The sequence below is a fragment of the Trichosurus vulpecula genome, chromosome 1, assembly GCF_011100635.1.
Source record: "Trichosurus vulpecula isolate mTriVul1 chromosome 1, mTriVul1.pri, whole genome shotgun sequence".
In the NCBI taxonomy this organism is placed as follows: Eukaryota; Metazoa; Chordata; class Mammalia; order Diprotodontia; family Phalangeridae; genus Trichosurus; species Trichosurus vulpecula.
Genome location: NC_050573.1, coordinates 142,791,109 through 142,811,322, shown reverse-complemented (window position 1 = coordinate 142,811,322; position 20,214 = coordinate 142,791,109). Strand labels below are relative to the sequence as shown.

At 35.1% G+C, this 20,214-nt stretch overlaps 1 protein-coding gene across 3 annotated transcripts in view; it reads right to left on the bottom strand.

Annotated features, from left to right (window-relative positions):
• Positions 1-1,623: 1,623 nt before the first annotated feature.
• The window catches only part of AZIN1 (antizyme inhibitor 1), a 34,641-nt gene continuing 16,050 nt past the window's right edge, over positions 1,624-20,214 (bottom strand). For 2 of the 3 annotated variants that reach the window (XM_036749814.1, XM_036749806.1), the window contains 10 exons: positions 16,416-16,614; positions 14,605-14,778; positions 13,646-13,818; positions 11,599-11,733; positions 10,394-10,475; positions 9,600-9,674; positions 6,869-7,028; positions 6,334-6,449; positions 5,886-6,100; positions 1,624-4,398 (listed from right to left, as the gene is read on the bottom strand). In XM_036749814.1, the coding sequence (XP_036605709.1) occupies positions 4,284-4,398; positions 5,886-6,100; positions 6,334-6,449; positions 6,869-7,028; positions 9,600-9,674; positions 10,394-10,475; positions 11,599-11,733; positions 13,646-13,818; positions 14,605-14,778; positions 16,416-16,517 (1,347 nt within the window). In that variant the 5' untranslated portion in view covers positions 16,518-16,614 and the 3' untranslated portion in view covers positions 1,624-4,283. The remainder of the gene's footprint in view (positions 4,399-5,885; positions 6,101-6,333; positions 6,450-6,868; positions 7,029-9,599; positions 9,675-10,393; positions 10,476-11,598; positions 11,734-13,645; positions 13,819-14,604; positions 14,779-16,415; positions 16,615-20,214) is intronic. The other variant, XM_036749819.1, reaches the window with a different exon arrangement.

Sequence of the window (20,214 nt, the reverse complement as noted above, 5' to 3'; positions counted from 1 at the left end):
ACTTAAATCTAGACCTATCCACTACGGCAAATTACCTCCCCTTTAATCTCTCTACAGCAAATTCTAAAATCACATCTTTTCACACCTCTCTTTCAAACCAAAAATAGTACCAAGTATTGTAGATTCCCATATTTTTTAGAGCTTGAGATTAAAATGGGAAAGTTAAATGGTCTAAAATATAAAAACTTCTTACACCCTGCTGCCAAGTGCTATAAAGAACCCCAAAGGGTGGAGACCTTTTCAAACCACTGTTAGAAACCCCTTAAACTCAGAGCTGAGTCTTCAAAAGACCATGACAAATGCTTCATGTGTCCAGTAGTGAATTATAGGACACTATATTGTGGAAGTAGCAATCCACGACTATGCAGAGCAAAGCTACCATTAGTAATACCCCTAAATGAAGCTTGCATAGGTATCTACCAAGACTCCACACCCCCATAGTTACCTAAGACTTCTCCCAAAATACTTATCAGGCAGGCAAAAAGGACCTATTTTTCTACATTTCAAGGAACATACAACTAAGTTGGGATGGGGAAAACAGATACACAGATGTGGTAAGGAGCAACAGGACAAATGAAAACTCCAAGAGCTCAAGGAATAGTTGAAGAATTAACTTGCGAGGGTAGGGGCACAGATTAATTAGAAATGTGTGAATGAAAGGCATCTGAAAGGAAAATAGTGATTTGGAAAGGCCAAGATGAAAAGGATACATATATTTTAGAGATGAGAGAAATTTCCCTGGAAGTAATATTCGTTACATACAGCTGGAGCCATATTGTGGCAGCCCTTAAATTCCGGTAAAAGTAGTTTGTATTTTACCCCAGAAGCAATGAACAATGGTTTTGCATAGTGCTTTGCCATGGAGAGTTAAAAAAAAAAAATCACTGGAAAGCTGTGGCACCATAGACAAAATGGTTTTGAGAGCTAGAGGAGAAAAGGATTTTGGATATACTGTTTGAGGTTCTAGCAGAATATTCCATATGGAAATGGTCAGGAGGCAGTTGGAAATTCAGGACTGAAAATCAAATTAACGGGGCTGAATATGCAAATTTGGAACCAGGGACAACTGAATCCATAACTGGAAAAGAATAAAGTAAGAGGGCTTAGGAACAGAACCTTGAAAAACATGCCATGTTTAAGGACCAATGGTGAGTGAATAGTCAGAAGTAAGATAATGAAGCAAGAACATTGCTATAAAGGAGTCAAGGAAAGAATGACAGAATAAGTAGTATTAAATGTAAAGGAATTTAGACTGAAAAAAGGTCAGAAGCTGGGCAACTCCCTATCAGCATGTTGTAGAGGGGATTCTTAGGTTGGACTAGAAAGGGCCTATGAGATTCTTCGCAGTGTCCTTACTGACCAAACTATTAAGCATGCTTTAAATGAGTATCCCAAATGCTCATCTGAAGAAATTTAAAAGGCCTTAGTTTGGAGGTACAGAGAAAAAAATACCTTACTCAAATTATGGAAATGAAACTTTTCCAATCAATTTGTAGCAACAATTAAAAAAACTATAGTACGATTCACTTTCGAAGTCTTGAAATATTGTCTTTTGGCTACAGACTTCTATATGCTTGTAATAACTTCAGGGGGAAATCATATTAAATTTTACCCAAAAAAGAATATGATTTAATGCTTTTAATACTTAACTTGTACACAAGTGTCAGTTTTTACTCTTGGATTTTCAGTTTTATAGGTATTAAGACACTATATAAATCTACTATTAATCCTGTATTGCAACACCAAGTTATAGCAAGTGTTGGGAATCAATAAAATGCTAATGTTTCTCTCTTAATATGCATGTGGTGACAACTTATGTGGCCCTAGGAAATCTTTACATTATTGCAAGCAGGATTTTATTTGATATTTTCAAAACATTCATTTTTTTCTGATCTTAAGTACTTCATCAGCTTAAACTTGTCATAGCTCTTTAAATAACAATCTAATGCAAACGTTAATTGTACCATAAGAAAACATTCTGGAAGAATGCTTAGAAGTTAACATACCAAGGCTGATATTTAAAACTTCAACTTCACATTAAAAGCCATTAGGATTAAAAGGTGACTTAAAAAAAACTTTAGGGTGTGTATTTAGAATCACACACAGGTTACCTTTACAGTTCAATTTACTATATAGAAATCATGTTTTTATATTCAGTTAAATTCTGAATTGAGATTACAATATTGTAAACAGAAAGGATAGTAACATTAATTCAGTATTTTTTTTTTAGCATATCAAATTGGAACACACAGGTTCAGAACTTCGATTTTTATGGCAAACAGTCTTCAAATACAATACAGACATCTCCTGAAGTTACTACCATATCATTCACAAGGTAATACAGCTCTGAGCTGTTTTCATTTTCACATAAAACAAATCTTCTACAGACTTCACAGCAAAACTGATACGCTGTGAAACTTAGAAGCTATCGTAAGTGATCAATGAGCTCGAAGCTGCAGAAGTTTGGCATTTCTGGGCCACAAACAAGCATGACATGTAAAGGAGGTAGGGAAGCAATTCCTCCATCTCTCTGAGTTCCAAGGATATTGCATGGTAAGTTTAGAATTTTGAATTTTGCATAAAATCCTACATTTAGCCTTGGTCACCCCCACAAATACAATTAAGATGACACACCAGCATGCTAGGATCCTAAATTTTAGTAGCCCCAATATTAAGTTCAAATAGGCATTCATTAAATCACAAAGTATCAAGCAGTGAATGCACCCTATTGGTTTCAAAGGTTGAATTTTTGGAGAATCATGATCAATCTCTTTCTGCTTTGAAGCACAAGTGTAAAAACCAGCTTAATATTTATATTCCTAACTCATTAAGTACAGGTCAGGATTTTCTGTCAGTTGGCACCAATGTGAAGTTATATTTCCACTTGGGAGGCAGAAATTCCACACCTGAGCAAAAGATAAGTTAGGAACAATGATCCTTGTTTCATTACTATTTCAATCCTGAAAACTAAAATTAATAATAACATTAGCAGTGAACATTGCAAATCCTGACTAAACACTGTCAGGCCAAGGATAAACAAAGAAAAACCCCAATCAAATTAGTACAAGAATTAAAAGAATAATGTTAACTCCACTGAAAGTAACAAAGAATTAAGGGAACAGCTTAAATTTTTTTTTCCTAATTATTACTGCAGTTGAAAAACTTAATAGTGTGCTTTCCTGCAATTAAAAATTTAAATATCCAGTGCAAAAGAGCATCAAGATTTTTGAAGATGGATATAGCCCTTCTTTTTACTGATATGCATAACTATTTGCAATTTATTCCCCCCCCATCTACTCTGCTATTTAGCATATATTACCATTTCAGCCAATAAACTTGTACTTGTATGTCTAAGGTACTACATGCATTGTATCTATATACAGCTGCCTATTTATTACTGTTGGGCTTGCAGGTTTAACATTTTTGGTGTTAGAATTGTTAAAGAAACATACTATGTTTAATAAACATTGCAAACTACATGTCAACTTTCCAGTAAAGAATCTGAAATTCACAATGATTTATCAAACTTATTTTACTTAAATTACTGAAAACTTAAATAATTGAAAAAAAATTAAAGTACTGCCAAACTAAACTTGAAATAATGGGCTAAAGAAAAATAACTTTCAAAACAGTCATATACACATCTATTTCAAAACTACCTTTGCTAACTAGCCCCTTTCCCAAAGTTTTAGCCTGAAAAAACAGTAAAATCTACACAAAATTTTATTGCAATCATACAAGGGTTACGTCAGGTCAAATACAACAAATACTATGATGCAATTTTACATTTATTAAACTACAGTTCAAAGCACAAATTTACACATTCTAAATACACTAAACATATCTAAATGAAGTCACACTGGTCTTCCACTTGACATCTGATATATCTGAGCGAAAGACAATAACTTTACAAGACTTTCTAACAGGAATCCTTAGTATAAAAACTGTGTACTTGTATGTAAACGGTTTATAATGGGGAACCCAAGTGATGGGCTTCCATCTCCACTAAGTCATCCATTTTGTTGCATATTTTATTTTAAACGCTTAGGGGTTGGACAACTGGTAAGTTTAAATCTGGACACATTATCTAATTCCCACTTCACCCCAAAGAATTGTAGTTGTAAGCTGGTTTTGCCTGGTCCCAATTAGCTATTATTACTAATTTGTTTCAAGTTTTGGAGAGTGAATAGTTAAGATTGTTCAATTTTTCTTCCACACTGGAATGTTGACCAGACAAGCTTAACTTGCAACTTCAGGTCTAAAAGGAAGCGTTAATGCCTGTTTTAAGCTTCAGTGGAAAAGCTGCTGTTATCTTGACTCAGCTGAATGCAAGAAGGCACAAAGAAGAAGTTCTTCATCATTGTGTCTGAAGTAATTCCAGCATCTTGCATTTCATACCTATATTTTTGAAAAGAAAATAGCTGAAATCAACTTTTGCTGAAATCATCACTCGGCACAAATAATTTAAGGGTGATAATATAGTAGTTTTGTATATCAATGTTTAATTAACGTTTGTTAAACTGAAAAAAAAAAAAAAAAAAAAAAACCAAACAAACCCACCAACAGCTATAAAATGACATACTAGAAAGAAAGATACTAAACGGCTTGCCCAAGGTCTCACTCGCCCAGCAAGTAACTTGAACACAGGTCTTCCTGACTCTGATGCTGCCTCTTATACCACTTAAACCTCAGTGTTGTTGTGAAGAAAACACTATTATTACTCTGAATACACATAAAAACTTTCATTCTTTATATTACAAGTAACTAGTCAGTCAAAAAGTATTTATGAAGCGCTAGGCACTGTGCTAAGCACAAAGAAAAGAAAAAAGAAAGGCAAAAGAAGAGTACCTGCTCCCAAGGAGGTCACAATCTCATGGGGGAGACAACAGGTAAAACTATATATGAATAAGCTATTTACAAGATAAAGGGGGCGGGGAGAGAGAGAGACACACAGAGACAAAGAGACAGAGAGAGAAAGAGATTGATCTAAGCTTTAGGAAAACCACTTTGGTGGCTGAATGGAGGATGGACTGGAATGGGGCACACATGGCAAGCAGACGAACCAGCTAGTCTAGGCATGAAGTGACAAAGGGCCTTTGGTGGTGTCAGAGGAGACAAAGAAGCATATGCAATAGATATTACGAAGATAAAATCGACAGGTTTTGGCCAGAGGTTGAATGACGAGTGACAGCACCTAGGCTGCAAAGCCTGGACAATGATGGTACTCTTGATAGTAATAGGCAAGTGTCTGAAATGGTGTAAGGTCTAAGGGAAAAGACAGTGAGTTCAATTTTGGACATGCTGAGTTTAAATCTACTGGACGTCTTGTTTGAGATGTCTGAAAGGCAACTAGACAGGTGAGACTGGAGGTCAGCAAAGAGTCTGGAGCTGGATAGGTGAGAATTATCAGCACAGAGTTAATTAAATCCATGGGAGCTGATGAGATCACCAAGTAAAGGAATACAGAAGAGGACCCAGGACAGAATTATATGGGGCACTTCTGGTTAGTGGGGGTGGTCTGGATCCAGCAAGGGCAACTAAGGAGCAGATACATAAGAGATCCAGGAGAGCGGTGTCATGAAAACCTAGAGAGAGGAGAGTATCAAGGAGAAGAGGGTGACTGACCTTGTCAAAGGCTGCAGAGAGATCAAGGATAAAGAAATTGTTAGTAACTTTGGAGATAGAAGTTTTGGATGATGAAGTTGGAAGCCAGACTGTAAACAATTAAGAATGACAGGGAAGGAAATGGAAACATTTATTATTGATGGCCTTCTTTTAGTCACAAAAGTCAGGAGAGATATAGGGACGGATAAATATGTAATTAAAATTATCACCAAATCAAACTCCAAATATCCCATCTAGCTTAAAAAAAAATCACACCTTACCAATCACTGAATGACATCATGTAGTAAATAGTTGGCCTCTGAAAATCATTAAAAGCAGATGGCTCATGGAGAGTGTCTGCCCCCATATTATCAAAGATCAGCCAATCTCCCACATTCAGCTCAGGAAGAAGACAGTTTTCCACAATTTGATCAAGCTCATCACAGGATGGACCCCAAAGGCTGCTTGTAAACAGAGCCGCATCTTTCTTGTATTTCTACAGGAAAAAAAAGTTTTAAGTACCTCATCAGAAAATCCTAAAACTTCTGATCTCCCACTAACCTCCTCCTCCAATCCCCAAGACATAGCTAGACAAAGTTTTCTAAGGGCAGAGACATCTCTTTCTTCTTGGTATCCTCCCTCTTTTCTTTATCCCTCAAGTGTAAAATGCCATCCAATGTTTTTTATGTGTATCTAATAGGTATTTGTTAAATGACTGAATGCTCTTACCTTGTGAACCTCTGGGATGGTATTCAAGTTCTCAGACAATTTACTTGCAAAAGAACCATAAACACCATCATTCATGTAATACACAAAGGCTGGTTCATTACTCCCGGTTTTTCCTACTGAACGAAAAGGATAAGGCAATTTGAATTTTAGTACAATGACTGAAAGTCTAAACTATACTAAAAACAGAGTGAACACAATTAGTGGAACCAGAAAGTTTTATATCAATCAAAAGAGCTAACAATCATTATCAGACAAGGTGCCAAATGCTTTTTGGTGTTTTGAATGGTGTAACATTTGCACAATAAGATACTATTATTTTAGACACATAAGCTTCAGGAGTCTCAAAACTGTCCCCTAACACCCAAGAAAAAAAGGAATACGGGTGGCAGAAAGACTCTGCTAGCATTTAAGTCTATTTAATATTGGGTCAACGTGTACAGTGGGAAACTAACCCCAGGCAATGGAACTGGGATTATCTCCCCTAAAGAAAGAAAAACAAATTTATATTTTACTTCAAATTTTTCAAAATTCTTACCTTCAGAGGAAACATCATTTTCAACAACTTTCTTTGCAATGATATTAACTGCTAAAGTGAATGCAGAAGATACATAGTAGCTTCCAGGTTCTGAAATGACCTTAATGCCAGATCCTTCAGGAAAGTAGACATCCAACAATGGGCTGATGATGTGATTAACCTATGGAATTATAAAGTCCTAGACAGTTATGTATGGTAAGTAAACAATTCATTTATCACCTAGTTTAGCCTGAATCAGTCCCCAAAAGTACAGTTTAAAAACCCATTTGGTTCTCATCTTAAGCAAAATGGATTGCTTAACTTTTTTTTTAAACGAAGTTATCCACATTTTCAAATCATACAGATGACCTAACAGACAATAAAAATTTTTTTAGGGATTATAATGTTATTATAACTATTATTGAGGAAAGGCACCATTAGCCATGATCTCTCTAAAGTTTAAGAATCACAATCTATAGTTTTCAGCATAGTTATCACTCCTCCTCTGACATACAATAGCAATCAAAATTTTAAATAAGGGAAATGGAGAATCTGTTTAAACACAAATTTTACTATTCGGTTTATAGTGACAACAAATTAAAGAGTTGAAAGTTTTCCTATACCCATCTACCAGTGACTTCAGATTACAACCCAGAAGAACCATTAACTACTGTCAGAAATCCATTGGCAGATAATCACAGTTGGTAAGCTAAGGCTCAGGAATGAGATTAAGGGGCTAGAGATTTATTAAAACCATGGAGCTGATGAAATCACCAAGGAAAGAGAATGTAGAAGACAAAATAATCTGTGACTATAATTGTACTCAGAAATCAGTTGCCATTTATTTTGCTTTTGTTGTAGGCATACTCAGTTTTGTAGGCTCATTTTTGTCAGCCAATCAATGAACATTTATAAACTGCCTGAGAAGAAAGAGTGCTAGCATTTGGAGTCAGAAGGGGGTGCATTCAAAAACCACCTGCAATGTAACCTATGATCAATAATATTAAAGCAGGGACCTACCAAACAGCACTGTGCTAGGTGATACAGATAGATAGCAAAACAAAAATAAAGCTTAGTCTTTGTCCTTAAGGAATTTATATCAGTGGACACAACATGTAAATATTAAGCATATGCCCAACACATACAAAGTACTTTTGGGGGGCAGTGGTGGAGAGAGAATCAGGATAGTCTTCATAGAAGCAGTGCTTAAGAGAAGTTTTGAAAAAAACTAGAGATTAAGAGGCAGAGGTGAAAAGGGAATGCATTCTAGGTACAGAAAACAGCCAGTACAAAGGCATAGGAAAGAAGGTTCTGAGTCTAAGGATCAGAAAGAAGGCTAGCCTATCTGGACTGCAGAGTGCAGTGGGAACAATGTATAATAAAGCTACAAAGGGCCAGCTAGGTGGCACAGTAGACAGAGCCAGGCCTCTTTAAATCAAGAAGACTCACCTTCCTGAATTAAAATCTAGCTGTGTTAAGACTGGACAAGTCACTGAACCCCGTACTCTGTTTGCCTAAGTTTCTCATCTGTAAATGAGCTGAAGAAGGAAATGGCAAACCACTCCTGTATCTTTGCCAAGAAAATCCCAAATGGGGTCATGAAGAGCCCAACATGACTGAAATGACTAAACAACAATAAAGCTAAAAACAAAGAATAGGGACAGACTAAAAAGGGCAATGACTTTGGCAGCTATATGAAGGATGAACTGGAGAGATTTAAGGCAGGGAGACTGATCAAAAGAATGTTGCAACAGTCAAAGAGAGAGAGGCAACAAGGGCCCCAAAGGGGTCACTGCTTTGTGAAAAGAGGGAGGGGGATAAATAGAAGATATTGTGAATGTAGACAAAAGATTGGACAACTCACTGAATATGTGGCTTGAGAGAGAACAATGAATTGGCAATAACTGAGAACATCACTAAATTGTATCCAATATGGAGTTCAGATATTTAATATTTAAGAACAAGAAGTTGTCAAGGTTTTGTAGTCAATTTGTTAAAGTACCATTAAATCTTTTACATAGTAGTCAATTGTTGAAAGAATTTACTTTGGCAAAAAAGTAAATCTGATTTTTTAATACAGTACCGATGAGTGACCTCACATGTTCTGTTGTCATTCATACAACAGATTCATTTAATGTGAATAAAAGGCAGCACTTTTCCACTTTTTCCTATCTTGTTAAATATCAAAAGAACTTCTATCCATTTTGGAAATAGTAACTGCCTCAAGATAAGGTGAATTGCACAGAGTAGAAAAGGACAAGAGACAGATCTAAGATATTAGGTTCTTTTGAACTTCATGCCCACCCACACCCCACTTTGAATATAAAAGACTAAATAAGCCTAAGTTGGTTAACCAGATGTGATTCTTGGGAACGGCTCAATTCCTAGAATTCTTTCTTTAGATAGTAGCTACACTGAAGATACTGTGGAACTGGGGGCAGCTAGGTGTCGCAGTGAGTAGAGCACTGGCCTTGGAGTCAGGAGGACCTCAGTTCAAATCTGGCCTCAGACAGTGGACACGCTTACTAGCTGTGTGATGTTGGGCAAGTCACTTAATTCCAATTGCCCTGCCTTCCCCCCTCAAAAAAACAAACAAACAAAAGAAACAAAGATACTATGGAACTGTCCACCTGAACTATAACCAATGACAGCCTGTATAAAAATTGGCTCTGTTCACATTCTTAAAACCTTTGACAGGGACAAATGACTGCTATACATATTAAGTGAAAATTACGAATCACTGTAACTTTACCTCTTGCAACTGAAATTCACTACCGGTGAAGCCTCCGCCAATGTCCAATATGGTCATCTTAAAGCCAAATTCTCCCTAAAGGACAATGAATACAATAAATAGAATTCAGCCTAAATGTTAAGATAAGCAATATAGCACCATGGAAAGAACACTTTATTTGAAATCAAAGGACCTGGTTCACACCCTATCTGCTACTTACCTATGTGACTTTTAACCTCTCTAGGGTTCAGTTCCTCCATCTGCAAGATGAGACTAGAAGACCCCTAAGATTCCCATTTAGTTCTAAACCCTATGAACTATAATCTTTAATAATAGTTGCACTTTTGCAACTTTGCTTATAGAATACCATCAGCTCCTTAATTATTTCCACCAGTGGAGAAAGCAAAAACAAAAAGTTTTATATCCTAATTCTTGTTATATAACAGTGCTTTTTAAACTGGGGATAGCAACCCACAGCTTAAGAAGTGCTGAAGGGGTCAAATGTGGAAAAAGTTTAAGCCCTATTATATACCTATCATCCTGGACATTGTCTTTCATTGTATACATAAATAAGCAAAATGGTATAGCTGGTATCTCCGTCACCCTACAGGCAAAAAGAATCTTTGATAGCAGATAACCCACTATTCCCCTCTTAATACAGAACCGATCCTTACAGCACTTAAAAAAAAAATTTGAAGTGTGTGTCATTTTAGGAGCTAAATAAGAGCAACACAAGGAGATTAACATTTTGAACTTCAGTCCACAAATAATATTTTTAATAAAACTACAAATATAGTAAAACTATAAGAACTTACAGCCATGTCAAACACACATCGAGCATCAGATAAAGCATGAATATACACTTGAGGTTCTTTGCAAGAGCTTGAAACATGAAACCTGAAAGATTAAAAATAGGGTATTGGTTTTTTCTTAAAGGAACTGCCATTAATAGGTTTGCTTCTCATACCCTCTAAATTTACTTACTTCACTACTCAACAGTATAATTCTTCCTAACACACGAGGCGATTCATGACAGTATACTTAAAATTTGATACAAGCAATATACTGCAATCAAAGGTATTGAAACCAATTGTTATAAGGAATAATCACATGTTTACAAAACAATGTTGTGAATCAACTACCCTATTGCAAGCAAAATTTAACAGAAACAGACACACAATTTGTTCTTTTGTAGGCTATTACCCCCAGAGAGGTTAAGCATCTGAGTGAGCATGCACACAAATATTTAGCCAAACGCAAGTAGTTCAACAAAGAACATATTAAGCAAAACATAGTTATACAGAACAGTTAATTTCACAGCAGAAAAAAAGTTCATGTGCATCAATATGGTAAGAGTAAAGAGACTGACTCTGGCATTAAAGATGGGCCTCAAATGTTAGCTCTGAGATAGGTCATTAACTAATGATATGATGGTTCTAGGGACAGGATGAATGTTATGCTTTCAATATTTCATAGAGGCTATGTTAAAAAACATTGAAGACAATGTTATGTGGAGTACTTCTATAATGTGCTAATTCAGTAAACCTTCAACATGTCCACGTCTTTAAAAGGTGATTTTAAAAAAGACTATCTTTGGATTGCCCTTTTAAACTAAACAAGTTTTGAACCTGAATGTAGTTACAGGACAATGGATCTAAAGTTGGAAGAGACCTTAGAAATCATCAGATAAATTAACACATACTCAAGAGAGTTTGTGACTACCCAAGGTCACACAAGTAGTAACACAGCAGAGCTGAATTATGAAGCTACATCTAGATGTGCCGGATGACCCTGTATCTGAACTTAAATCCAGTTTCCTTTCCCCTGAATCATCATATTGTCTTCAAAGAATTTTTCAGAGGCACAAAGATTTATCCCAAATTCAGAAAAACAAGCACGTGTAAAATCTCAAAGAGACGCTAAAGATATGCTTATATTTTATACTAATTATAACTTGGAAACTCCTGAGAATCAGCAAAGCTATACTGATTAATACCATCATAATTTTTACAAGACTTACTTAACACCAACAATTTGGACGTCAAGTTCCTTAGCACATTCCAAGAGGTGCCTACAATTCTTCAGTGTGGTGCCAAACTTCATGTTATTCTCTTCATCTCCACTAATATCTTCTGTTGCGATGTGTAATAAGAGCCTAAGAGAAGGGGAAGATGATTGGGGCACAGTTGGTTTACATCATCATCAGCACATGTGAAGCCTGAAGATTGTGTTGATTAGGTTTCCAGTGCTCTCTCCCAATCCATCGTCGATGAGTCAAGTGAACCTAATGAAAAACAATCCTGTATAGAGAAAAAACTAGCAATTAGGGCCTAAAACATGGAGCTAACAAGGATGGGAATATGGAAATTCAGCAAGTTTAAGACTCTGTTGTAGCACCAAGAGTCAGTTGGGTTCTGTAATAAAAGACGACGTTACTTTCAAATGAAGTGCGTCAGTCCATAAATTCACCTGGCTAATTTAAAAAGACTTGGTAATGAATAGAAATAGCATTTTTTTTCCCAATAAAAATGTCAGGACTTAAAAAAACCTCCCTTCAAACAGAAAAAAATAATCCTAAAATAGTTTGGAACCTTTTATCTCAGTATTTTGGCCTATGTAGGCCTAACCTTTATAAGTTATTACTTGAAACTGTAAACATCCAACACAAGCGTAGTGCATTTCCTTCTAAACATGATTACAACCACAATAAAAACTTAATAAGAATTAAAAAAATTAATTTTCCATTGATTCTAGTAATTTTTAAAAATGTGAAAAATACACTAGAAACAGCAGTAAAGAAATAGACAAGCTAGAAAAATTTAAAATATGACTAAAGGGGGAAAAATGCTTTCCCAGATGAGAAATTTCAGAAAGATTAATACTAGGTGCTCAGAAAGTAAGTAGGACAGGAAGCTAATCATTCCAATTGCGTTGAAAAAAAAAAACAGAACAAACAACCCCATCTATCTTAAAATGCACCATTTAGTTTGGGCCTGAGAATATAATGAGATATACATAAATAATAGGGAGTCAAAGTAAACAAAAGTCTAGGGAAATGTGAAAAAGCAGCTCTACTATAATTTGCCATCAAGGAAAAGCAACTTACCTATATTCCATCAGGCTCATCACCTGAGAGAAAACAGGCATAAAGTCCCTTACTCTATGCTCAATTCAGTATTTATACAGAGCTATATATAAAAAAATATATAAAATTTGCCTTGACTCATTAAACTTGCTTTAATTGATCTCACTTAACAAAGGTTTCTTCCAATGTAAAACACCTCTTAACTAGTCTACTTAAAAAAAAAAATCCACTTATCATCCCCTCTCTTCCCCTAATCTAAGTCATGTAACTATTTTTTGGCATAAGGCTATTATGTAAAATAAGGTACATAAATACTATATTTTTTAAAACTAAGCTAAAACCAAGGTCTTTCAAAAATCAATCTTAAAGTAGCTAGCCTTTTATAAATTTTTCTTTCAGGGCGAAATAACAAAGCTAGAGTTTTTATTTTAGCAATCTTTGTTTTGAACTTTGTAGTACTCCAAGCAAAAAAATCCACTACTACCAAGCTAGTATAGAGGGCTAAAATTCCTTCCTTGGGGCGATAAAGGTGCAGGTAAGATCAGTCCTTTACTCACTTTTATCTGAAATTTTCACATTTATAGTCTGGAACAGGGAACCTTAAATGATCCAATCTTTTGAACTCCAAAAACAGCAAACAACTGGTTCTATAATTTACAAGTATACTAGGCTTGTTTATAAGGCCAAAGGAAGGGGATGGGGGTTTAAAAAAAAAAAAAGGTCACTACAAAATTTACTTGAACCAATTCTTCCTCAAATGAAGAGCACAATATTATCACAGAAACTGCAAATGAATCTAATATGGGAAAATATAATAAAAATGCTGATTAGCACTGTTCATTATTGGAATTTTAAATGAAGTTTAACACAGGCTGGGTGTCCTATTTTATTTTCCTTCTTTCAAGCTAGTGGGCCACTCAGCTAAAAATAAAGAACCCTAGAGTAATTAGAAAAACCCAAGAACGTATAATTTTGCACTTACTTAGCATTTGGATGATTACGTGCAATTTTCTTCAATTCAATTTCATTGTCACACGACATGATGTTAACCCCAGTTTTCGCTGCATACTTTATCTGAGAAGATTGCTTACATGGACTTATATCAATAATGTTTTCAGGAGAAACACCCAACTCTTGCACCAATGCCATTTCGTTCTGAGAAAAGAAAAAAAAAACCAATGCAAAACCACATGAACTTCTTCCTCCCATGGATTAATTTATTTTAAACAACATATGTCCAAGCATGTGTGTATATGTACACACATACACACACAACACTCACTCTCCTGGTTAATTTTAAAGGATTATGGTAAAATTTTCAATTACGTAGAGGTAGAGTAGCTGAAATTTTAGATAATAAAATGTGTTCAATGTCATAATCCTAGACTTAAATATTTTTATTATTACTTTGCATATAATAAAGCCCAGTATATTACAAGATGTTTTGTCAAAGCACTAAAAAAAATTGCACTGTACAGGGGTTTTTTTTTGTTTAATCACCCTGAGAAATTAATTTGGACTGGCAAAGAAATGAGGAAAAAAATTTCTGACCAAAATCAAGGCAACAGAAAAGGACAGGAAGCAATCTAGAACTCAGCTCTGCAGAGAATCTGAAAACTCATCCAATATTTCCATCAGATTTTTTTTTTATAGTGAAGTCTTACTATTTCTTTTGAAGCAATTACAAATTCCAGAATGAGACCAACTCATTTAAATTTTCAAAAGCTATTTAAAAAAAAAAAACACCTTCCAATTCTTACCCTAAGATTGATTAAAAAAACTTTATCAATTTCATAACACATCTTGAAATTTCAATTATCTCCAGATACACCCACACCTACACCCCTCGATAAAGCACAGGATTGCTTTGGTCAAAAAAAAAAAAAAAAAAAAAAAAACAACAAAAAACAAACAAAAAAAACAAACTAAAAATCTACTTACTTTGCTGGAACATGCAAATCCAGTTCCAAGAGCTGCTAAAATCTCTAGAACAGCTGGAGTTGAATTGCATTTTACTGTGTAGAATGGCTTTATTTGAGCCACAACATTCTGCCACTGATTGTGTTTCTTCACAATTTCCCCAAGATCTCCAACAAAAAAGGCATTTTTTCCTGTCTATGAAAGAATTAAAGATTGAGAAATTGGAAAAAGTTATTCACTTCTAAAAAATTGTGTTCAAACCCCCGAACTTCTTTATTTCTAGACCAACTGTCACTTTAAAAACATGGCCATGTCTTCACAAATTTGACTTAAAAGACCCTTGTCATTTATCTCCACATGTTCCAAGAAATTCTTTCCCAAAGAAAATTTTAAAATTCAAAGATCTTAAAGTTGTAGAAGGAAACAGACAACTTCAGGCTTTTGTATGACATGTATTTACACAGGTATATTTACAGTTCTTCACAGCTCCGCTTAGAAGAGCCTCTAGGAATAAAGTCAGAAATAACAATAACTACATTTACCAGAGGGGAATATCTAGCATCATCTGTATATATTTTAGACTTTGGGAGAAGAAATTTCAGAATTGGAAAAAGCACAGGTAGGATCTGCCCATGATTTGAGTCTACAGATGAAACCGGAAAAAAAAAAAAAAAGAAAAAAGAGAGATGTTCTGAACAATCAAATTCCAATGCTAAACAAAAACTGATCACAATGAAGAAAAAGGAAAGCAGTTTGAAATGATCAAAGTGCAAAGTAAACCAGCTAACTTGGGTTAAAAAAATAAAAAGACAGGAACAAGAGACAGAAGCTTGAAAAAGCAGTTAATTGAAGATGAATACAAGAGTAGCATGGATGACTGAAAAGTTCAGGATGAAATGAAGTTTGTTGCTACTACTGGTAAGAAGGCATGATTTTTCCTCTAAGATGTGTGCACAGACAAAAAAAAATTCAATTAGACTATTAAAAAGGTAAAGCCAAAATTTCTCATTTATCTTTTTCTTCCTACCAAAAAGAAACGATCCTCAAAGAAATACTGAACAAAAGCATTTGAAGAGACAAAATGCCCCCAAAATGCCTACAGTGTTTTCAAATTCACCAACTTGGTCAAACTCTCAGGATGTTAAAGCAATTTGCAGATTTGAGTCTCTATGTATAAACTCTGAAAAATCACTGAAAACAGGGAATAAGCACTGTCAAGAGACAGAGAAGCAAACAAGTCTGACTAAAATTTCTGAAATTTTTTTCTATAGCCTATCATTAAAAGTATGGTTTGTGAGCAAACAGTGATCATGCAAAGCCAGAATGGATTTATGAATACATCACAAGAAGTTACTAAAATATTTATAAGCAGCACTTTCCATAGTAGCAAAGATCTGGAAACAAAGCAGATGCCTATTGACTGGGCAAACACTATATAGGCTATGATACATAATAACAGTGTAATATTACTATGCTAAAATAAACATATATTCTGTATAATAAAACACAGAAGCACTGGAAGACCCATGAACTGATAGAAAGCAAAATAAACAGAACCATAAAAACAATGGAGTCCTAGGTAAATGGAATGAATGATAAAAAAGGAAACTAAATGCTGTGAAACTGTAATAATCCATAAAAAAGGATGTCTCCCCTCCCTCTCTGGGGGTGCAGGGGAGACTATGATTAGGAAAGATTACAGATAATGGGAAATGATCTAGGGAAAGGTTATCATGGCCATCACCCTGAATCCTGTCAGGGTCAGAAAGACTCAACATGCAGGTGACATAACCCTAAATAACATATCAGCAGACCCTAAGATATTTACTTACTAGGGTATGTTCATAGACATAGTTATCAATAACATTTCCAAGATGTGTTCCTTCATCCAACAAGCCAACAGAGTAGTTTGCATCTTCAATAAATCCTTTCATCTCAGCCGTATTCCACAAAGCCGAAAGTCATAAACCAGGAAAAACAAGGAGATGGGCCACCAAGCCTTACGTTTGGGTCCTTAGAATATGCAACAAACTGTCAAAATAGAAGATCATATGCACTTTGTTAACAACCGAAATCATTTTTCAAAGATTACATTAATTCACAGTTACAGTACACATGTTAAAATTTGACAACATTCTATGCAGAAAGACTGTGTTAAGGGCTTCATTTGGCAGGGTCCACAATGATTTCGTACATACTACATATTGGCATTTGTAATCACAAACCCATTTCAAAGGAAAACATAAACCTGAATTAAATTGTTTGCTTAGAAAGTTTAAAATATATGCCTGGTTATTTCTTTAATATAGCCTCACCAATACTGAGGCATACTATTGTGAAGAACTACCACTTATTTATGACTTCTTCTACCACTTAACATTACTTTTATTAAGTCCTAGACTATTCAGAGAACTTACCCAGTCTGAATTATCAATTCCCCTCCCTCCAACTAGATACACACATTTTAGTAATTGCAAGTCTCATTTCTGAGATAAATTCAGATCAAATCAATCTCTTCAAGGGGTTTAAAATGTACAGAAGAATAAAACTTAGTTTAAAAATTTTAACAGTTCACTTCATTTACATCTCAACTATTTAATGCTTGGTCAGCAGACAATGACTTATCTCTGAACACACTCTTCTGTACAATCCATTACAAAGTTTTTTGATACCATGGGGGTGTGAGGTGGGGGTGAAAGTGCAAAAGCCTTCTGAAACCATGGTGGTAGTACTGGCATTCAATCAATTACTATTTAAAATTCTCACTTTTCTAGGCAGAGAGACTAAGTATCCCCAATTAAAAAAAAAAAACCTCAATCTCCTTGAATGAACCTGGCAACCCAGCATTGGTCACAACGCTGATCTCCACAAGACCTTTGGTACAACCTTGCTGAGCACAATTTTAAAAAAGGAAAAAAGGGAACAAAATTCAAAAAAAAAAAAAGTTAAAGTCAGAACTAAGGAGAAGTGCAAAACAAAGGTATAAGGACAAGCTCCCAAGAGCCAGAACCATAACAGTGCCTCATGCCTGGGCTAACAGCAGCCTGTATTTACCACCTAGGTAGTTTCCAAGAATTTAGATTTGCTTTTGGCTACCTTGATTTGAGTCCTACTCCTGGGAAGACCCATCCATTCTTAGAACAGCATAATGCAGTTCTTTCCTCTTTATTAAAATTTAATGGTTAGGGATATGACAATTAACAAATATTAATATTGTTATATGGAACAAAGTGATTGTACTTTAGTAGCTTGTCTTTTCTTTACATAACAAAAGACTATAGTTTTACACACAGAGTTACAGAGCATTTACACTGGAAAGGATCGTAGAAATTAAGTCCAAATCCCTCCTTTTATATATAAGGAAACTGAGACCCAGAGTTGAATGACTGCTGAGCAGGGCACTAGTGCTCAGGTTATCACTAATAATACTATGTGCTTTTTCATTAGCATGGATATATAAACACAAGATGAAAAATGATCTTTTTTCTACAGGACTGTCAAGAAAGAACTATACCACGTTAGGAGGTACCAGACAACTTACTTACTAATTAAGGAGCAGACAGATTTTGACTAAACCCAGTGCTCTAACATGTCATGCTACCTAACCCCACCCACTTCCAATCCCCCAGCTCTACCCCTAAGGTTGTGTCCCTAAAATTCCTCTTACCCTAACATCATGGGGTTTAGTAAGGTATCTACAGAATTAGGTAATGGCCTCCAGGTAAAGAGGTTTACATTATATACAACACCTCCTAGGTCTCACTCAGAGGTAAATTTTAAAACCTCAAACCTCCACAAAATTCAAGTCACCCATAACCTAAAATTCTTTAAAAGCTTATCAGTTTCATGGAATATAGAAATACTAATTTCCAAAGTCTGTAAAGATACGAATTCTAAGACACTGACAACACAAAGTTGCTTAAAATTCAAAGTACCCTTTTCTCTAAACAGAGCTCATAAACAATGCATTTTCTAAGCGCCTACAGTTATATTCTTACTTTAGACAATAATCTTAGACAAGAGGCCGATTTACAATTTTGAAATAATCCCTCAGGTTGGTAGAAATGCCATTAACCAATGGGCAAAGGCAAACAGGATCCCAAATTAAGATCAAGACAAAACAATACAAATCTCTGAAGCTGGGAGACTTGTGTAGGGAACTCAAGTCTCCTTATTTAATTAACAGAGATTAGCAGAAAAGCATTTAAATTCTTCACCGTAATTCAGTTAATATTGTGGAATACTAGAAGCAAAACTATCTTGTGTTTTATTTGCTAGTAAATATGCAAGTAAATGCTATGCAGTATTTACCTGGAAACCAAACTGCATTTAAACAATAACCTTCAATCCATGCTCAACTCCTGCATTCTACAGAAAACCTTTTTTCAGGGTATGATTATAGTGAATAGGAATCAAACTGTCTATCCCAAAACTTTATTTAGTGGGCTTGCATTCACTTATACAATGCCACTCCAAACAATACTCAGTTACCCAATTATTGACTGTTTTAAAAGTAACTCTAATAGAAATTATAGGTACCTTAGGAAATTGTTTTAAAGTGACTTTTCAAACTATAAAAGATAAATACAATATATAAGGAAGCGCCAACTGACATACAATAAATGACTTCTATCAATTAAAAAAGGAGAGCACTAGGAACCTAGCCCTAGGAAAGGAACCTAAAAAAAGAAAAATGTATTTAGGTGTTGCTATAGGATTACTTAATAATTAACACCCCACAAAAGGATTTTTCACCTGAGCTGACACTTGTTCTGTAAATTCAGATGTCCTTGGCCATATGCCTATATATACTAGTTTGGCCCGCAGCACTTTCAGACATCATTCAAGTATTTTCTTAAGAGTCAATTTCTGGATTTTACTATTTCCTTTTTAAAAGTATATGAAAGACTGTTATTGTGATGCTAATACTAGGCAAAGCCATTTAACTCTGAAAGTTGGATAACCTTAATCTAAGATTCTTTATTAAGGGAAATGACCTGTTAGGCCTATTTACAATACATAAATCTGTTTCCTATCACAGGTTAAAAAAAAAACCTTTAAATCCTTCCCAACTCCTCCTAAACCTACTCAGATTATGCTGGCAAAACTATACTTCCTAGTTCCTCTTTCTTGTCACACACAAAAAAGGGACCTGAAATTCTAATTTTAGAAAACAACTAAAAGAATTACATTGGAATCACAGATCGATTTTGTTTTTATACCTTTAATAAGTCTTTGTTCAAACTAAATTTTACCATCATATTTTAAAGTACTTCATAAAGAAAGGCTAAACAAAAGAGCCAGTCTTAGATTTGTAGGATGTTCCAGGAACCCAGCAACATTAGCTGGTTAAGGGGATGGCTTACTGCAGTCCAAAACTATTTTAAGAGCTCCTTTAGGAATTAGTTCCAGACATTTTCTTTTCCTTTACTTCTATCCAGAGCTCTAGAACTTACCCATGGCTAGCACCAAGTAACAGCTGTAGAATGGAGGAGGAACAGGAGCACCTTTCCATCAGCATATTAAGACCGAGTTACTATGCATATTGAGACTTGAGATGGACCAATAATATTCCACAGGCTCTCCAGCACACACAGTTAGCTGTATGTCGATACATTCTGGCACAGCAGC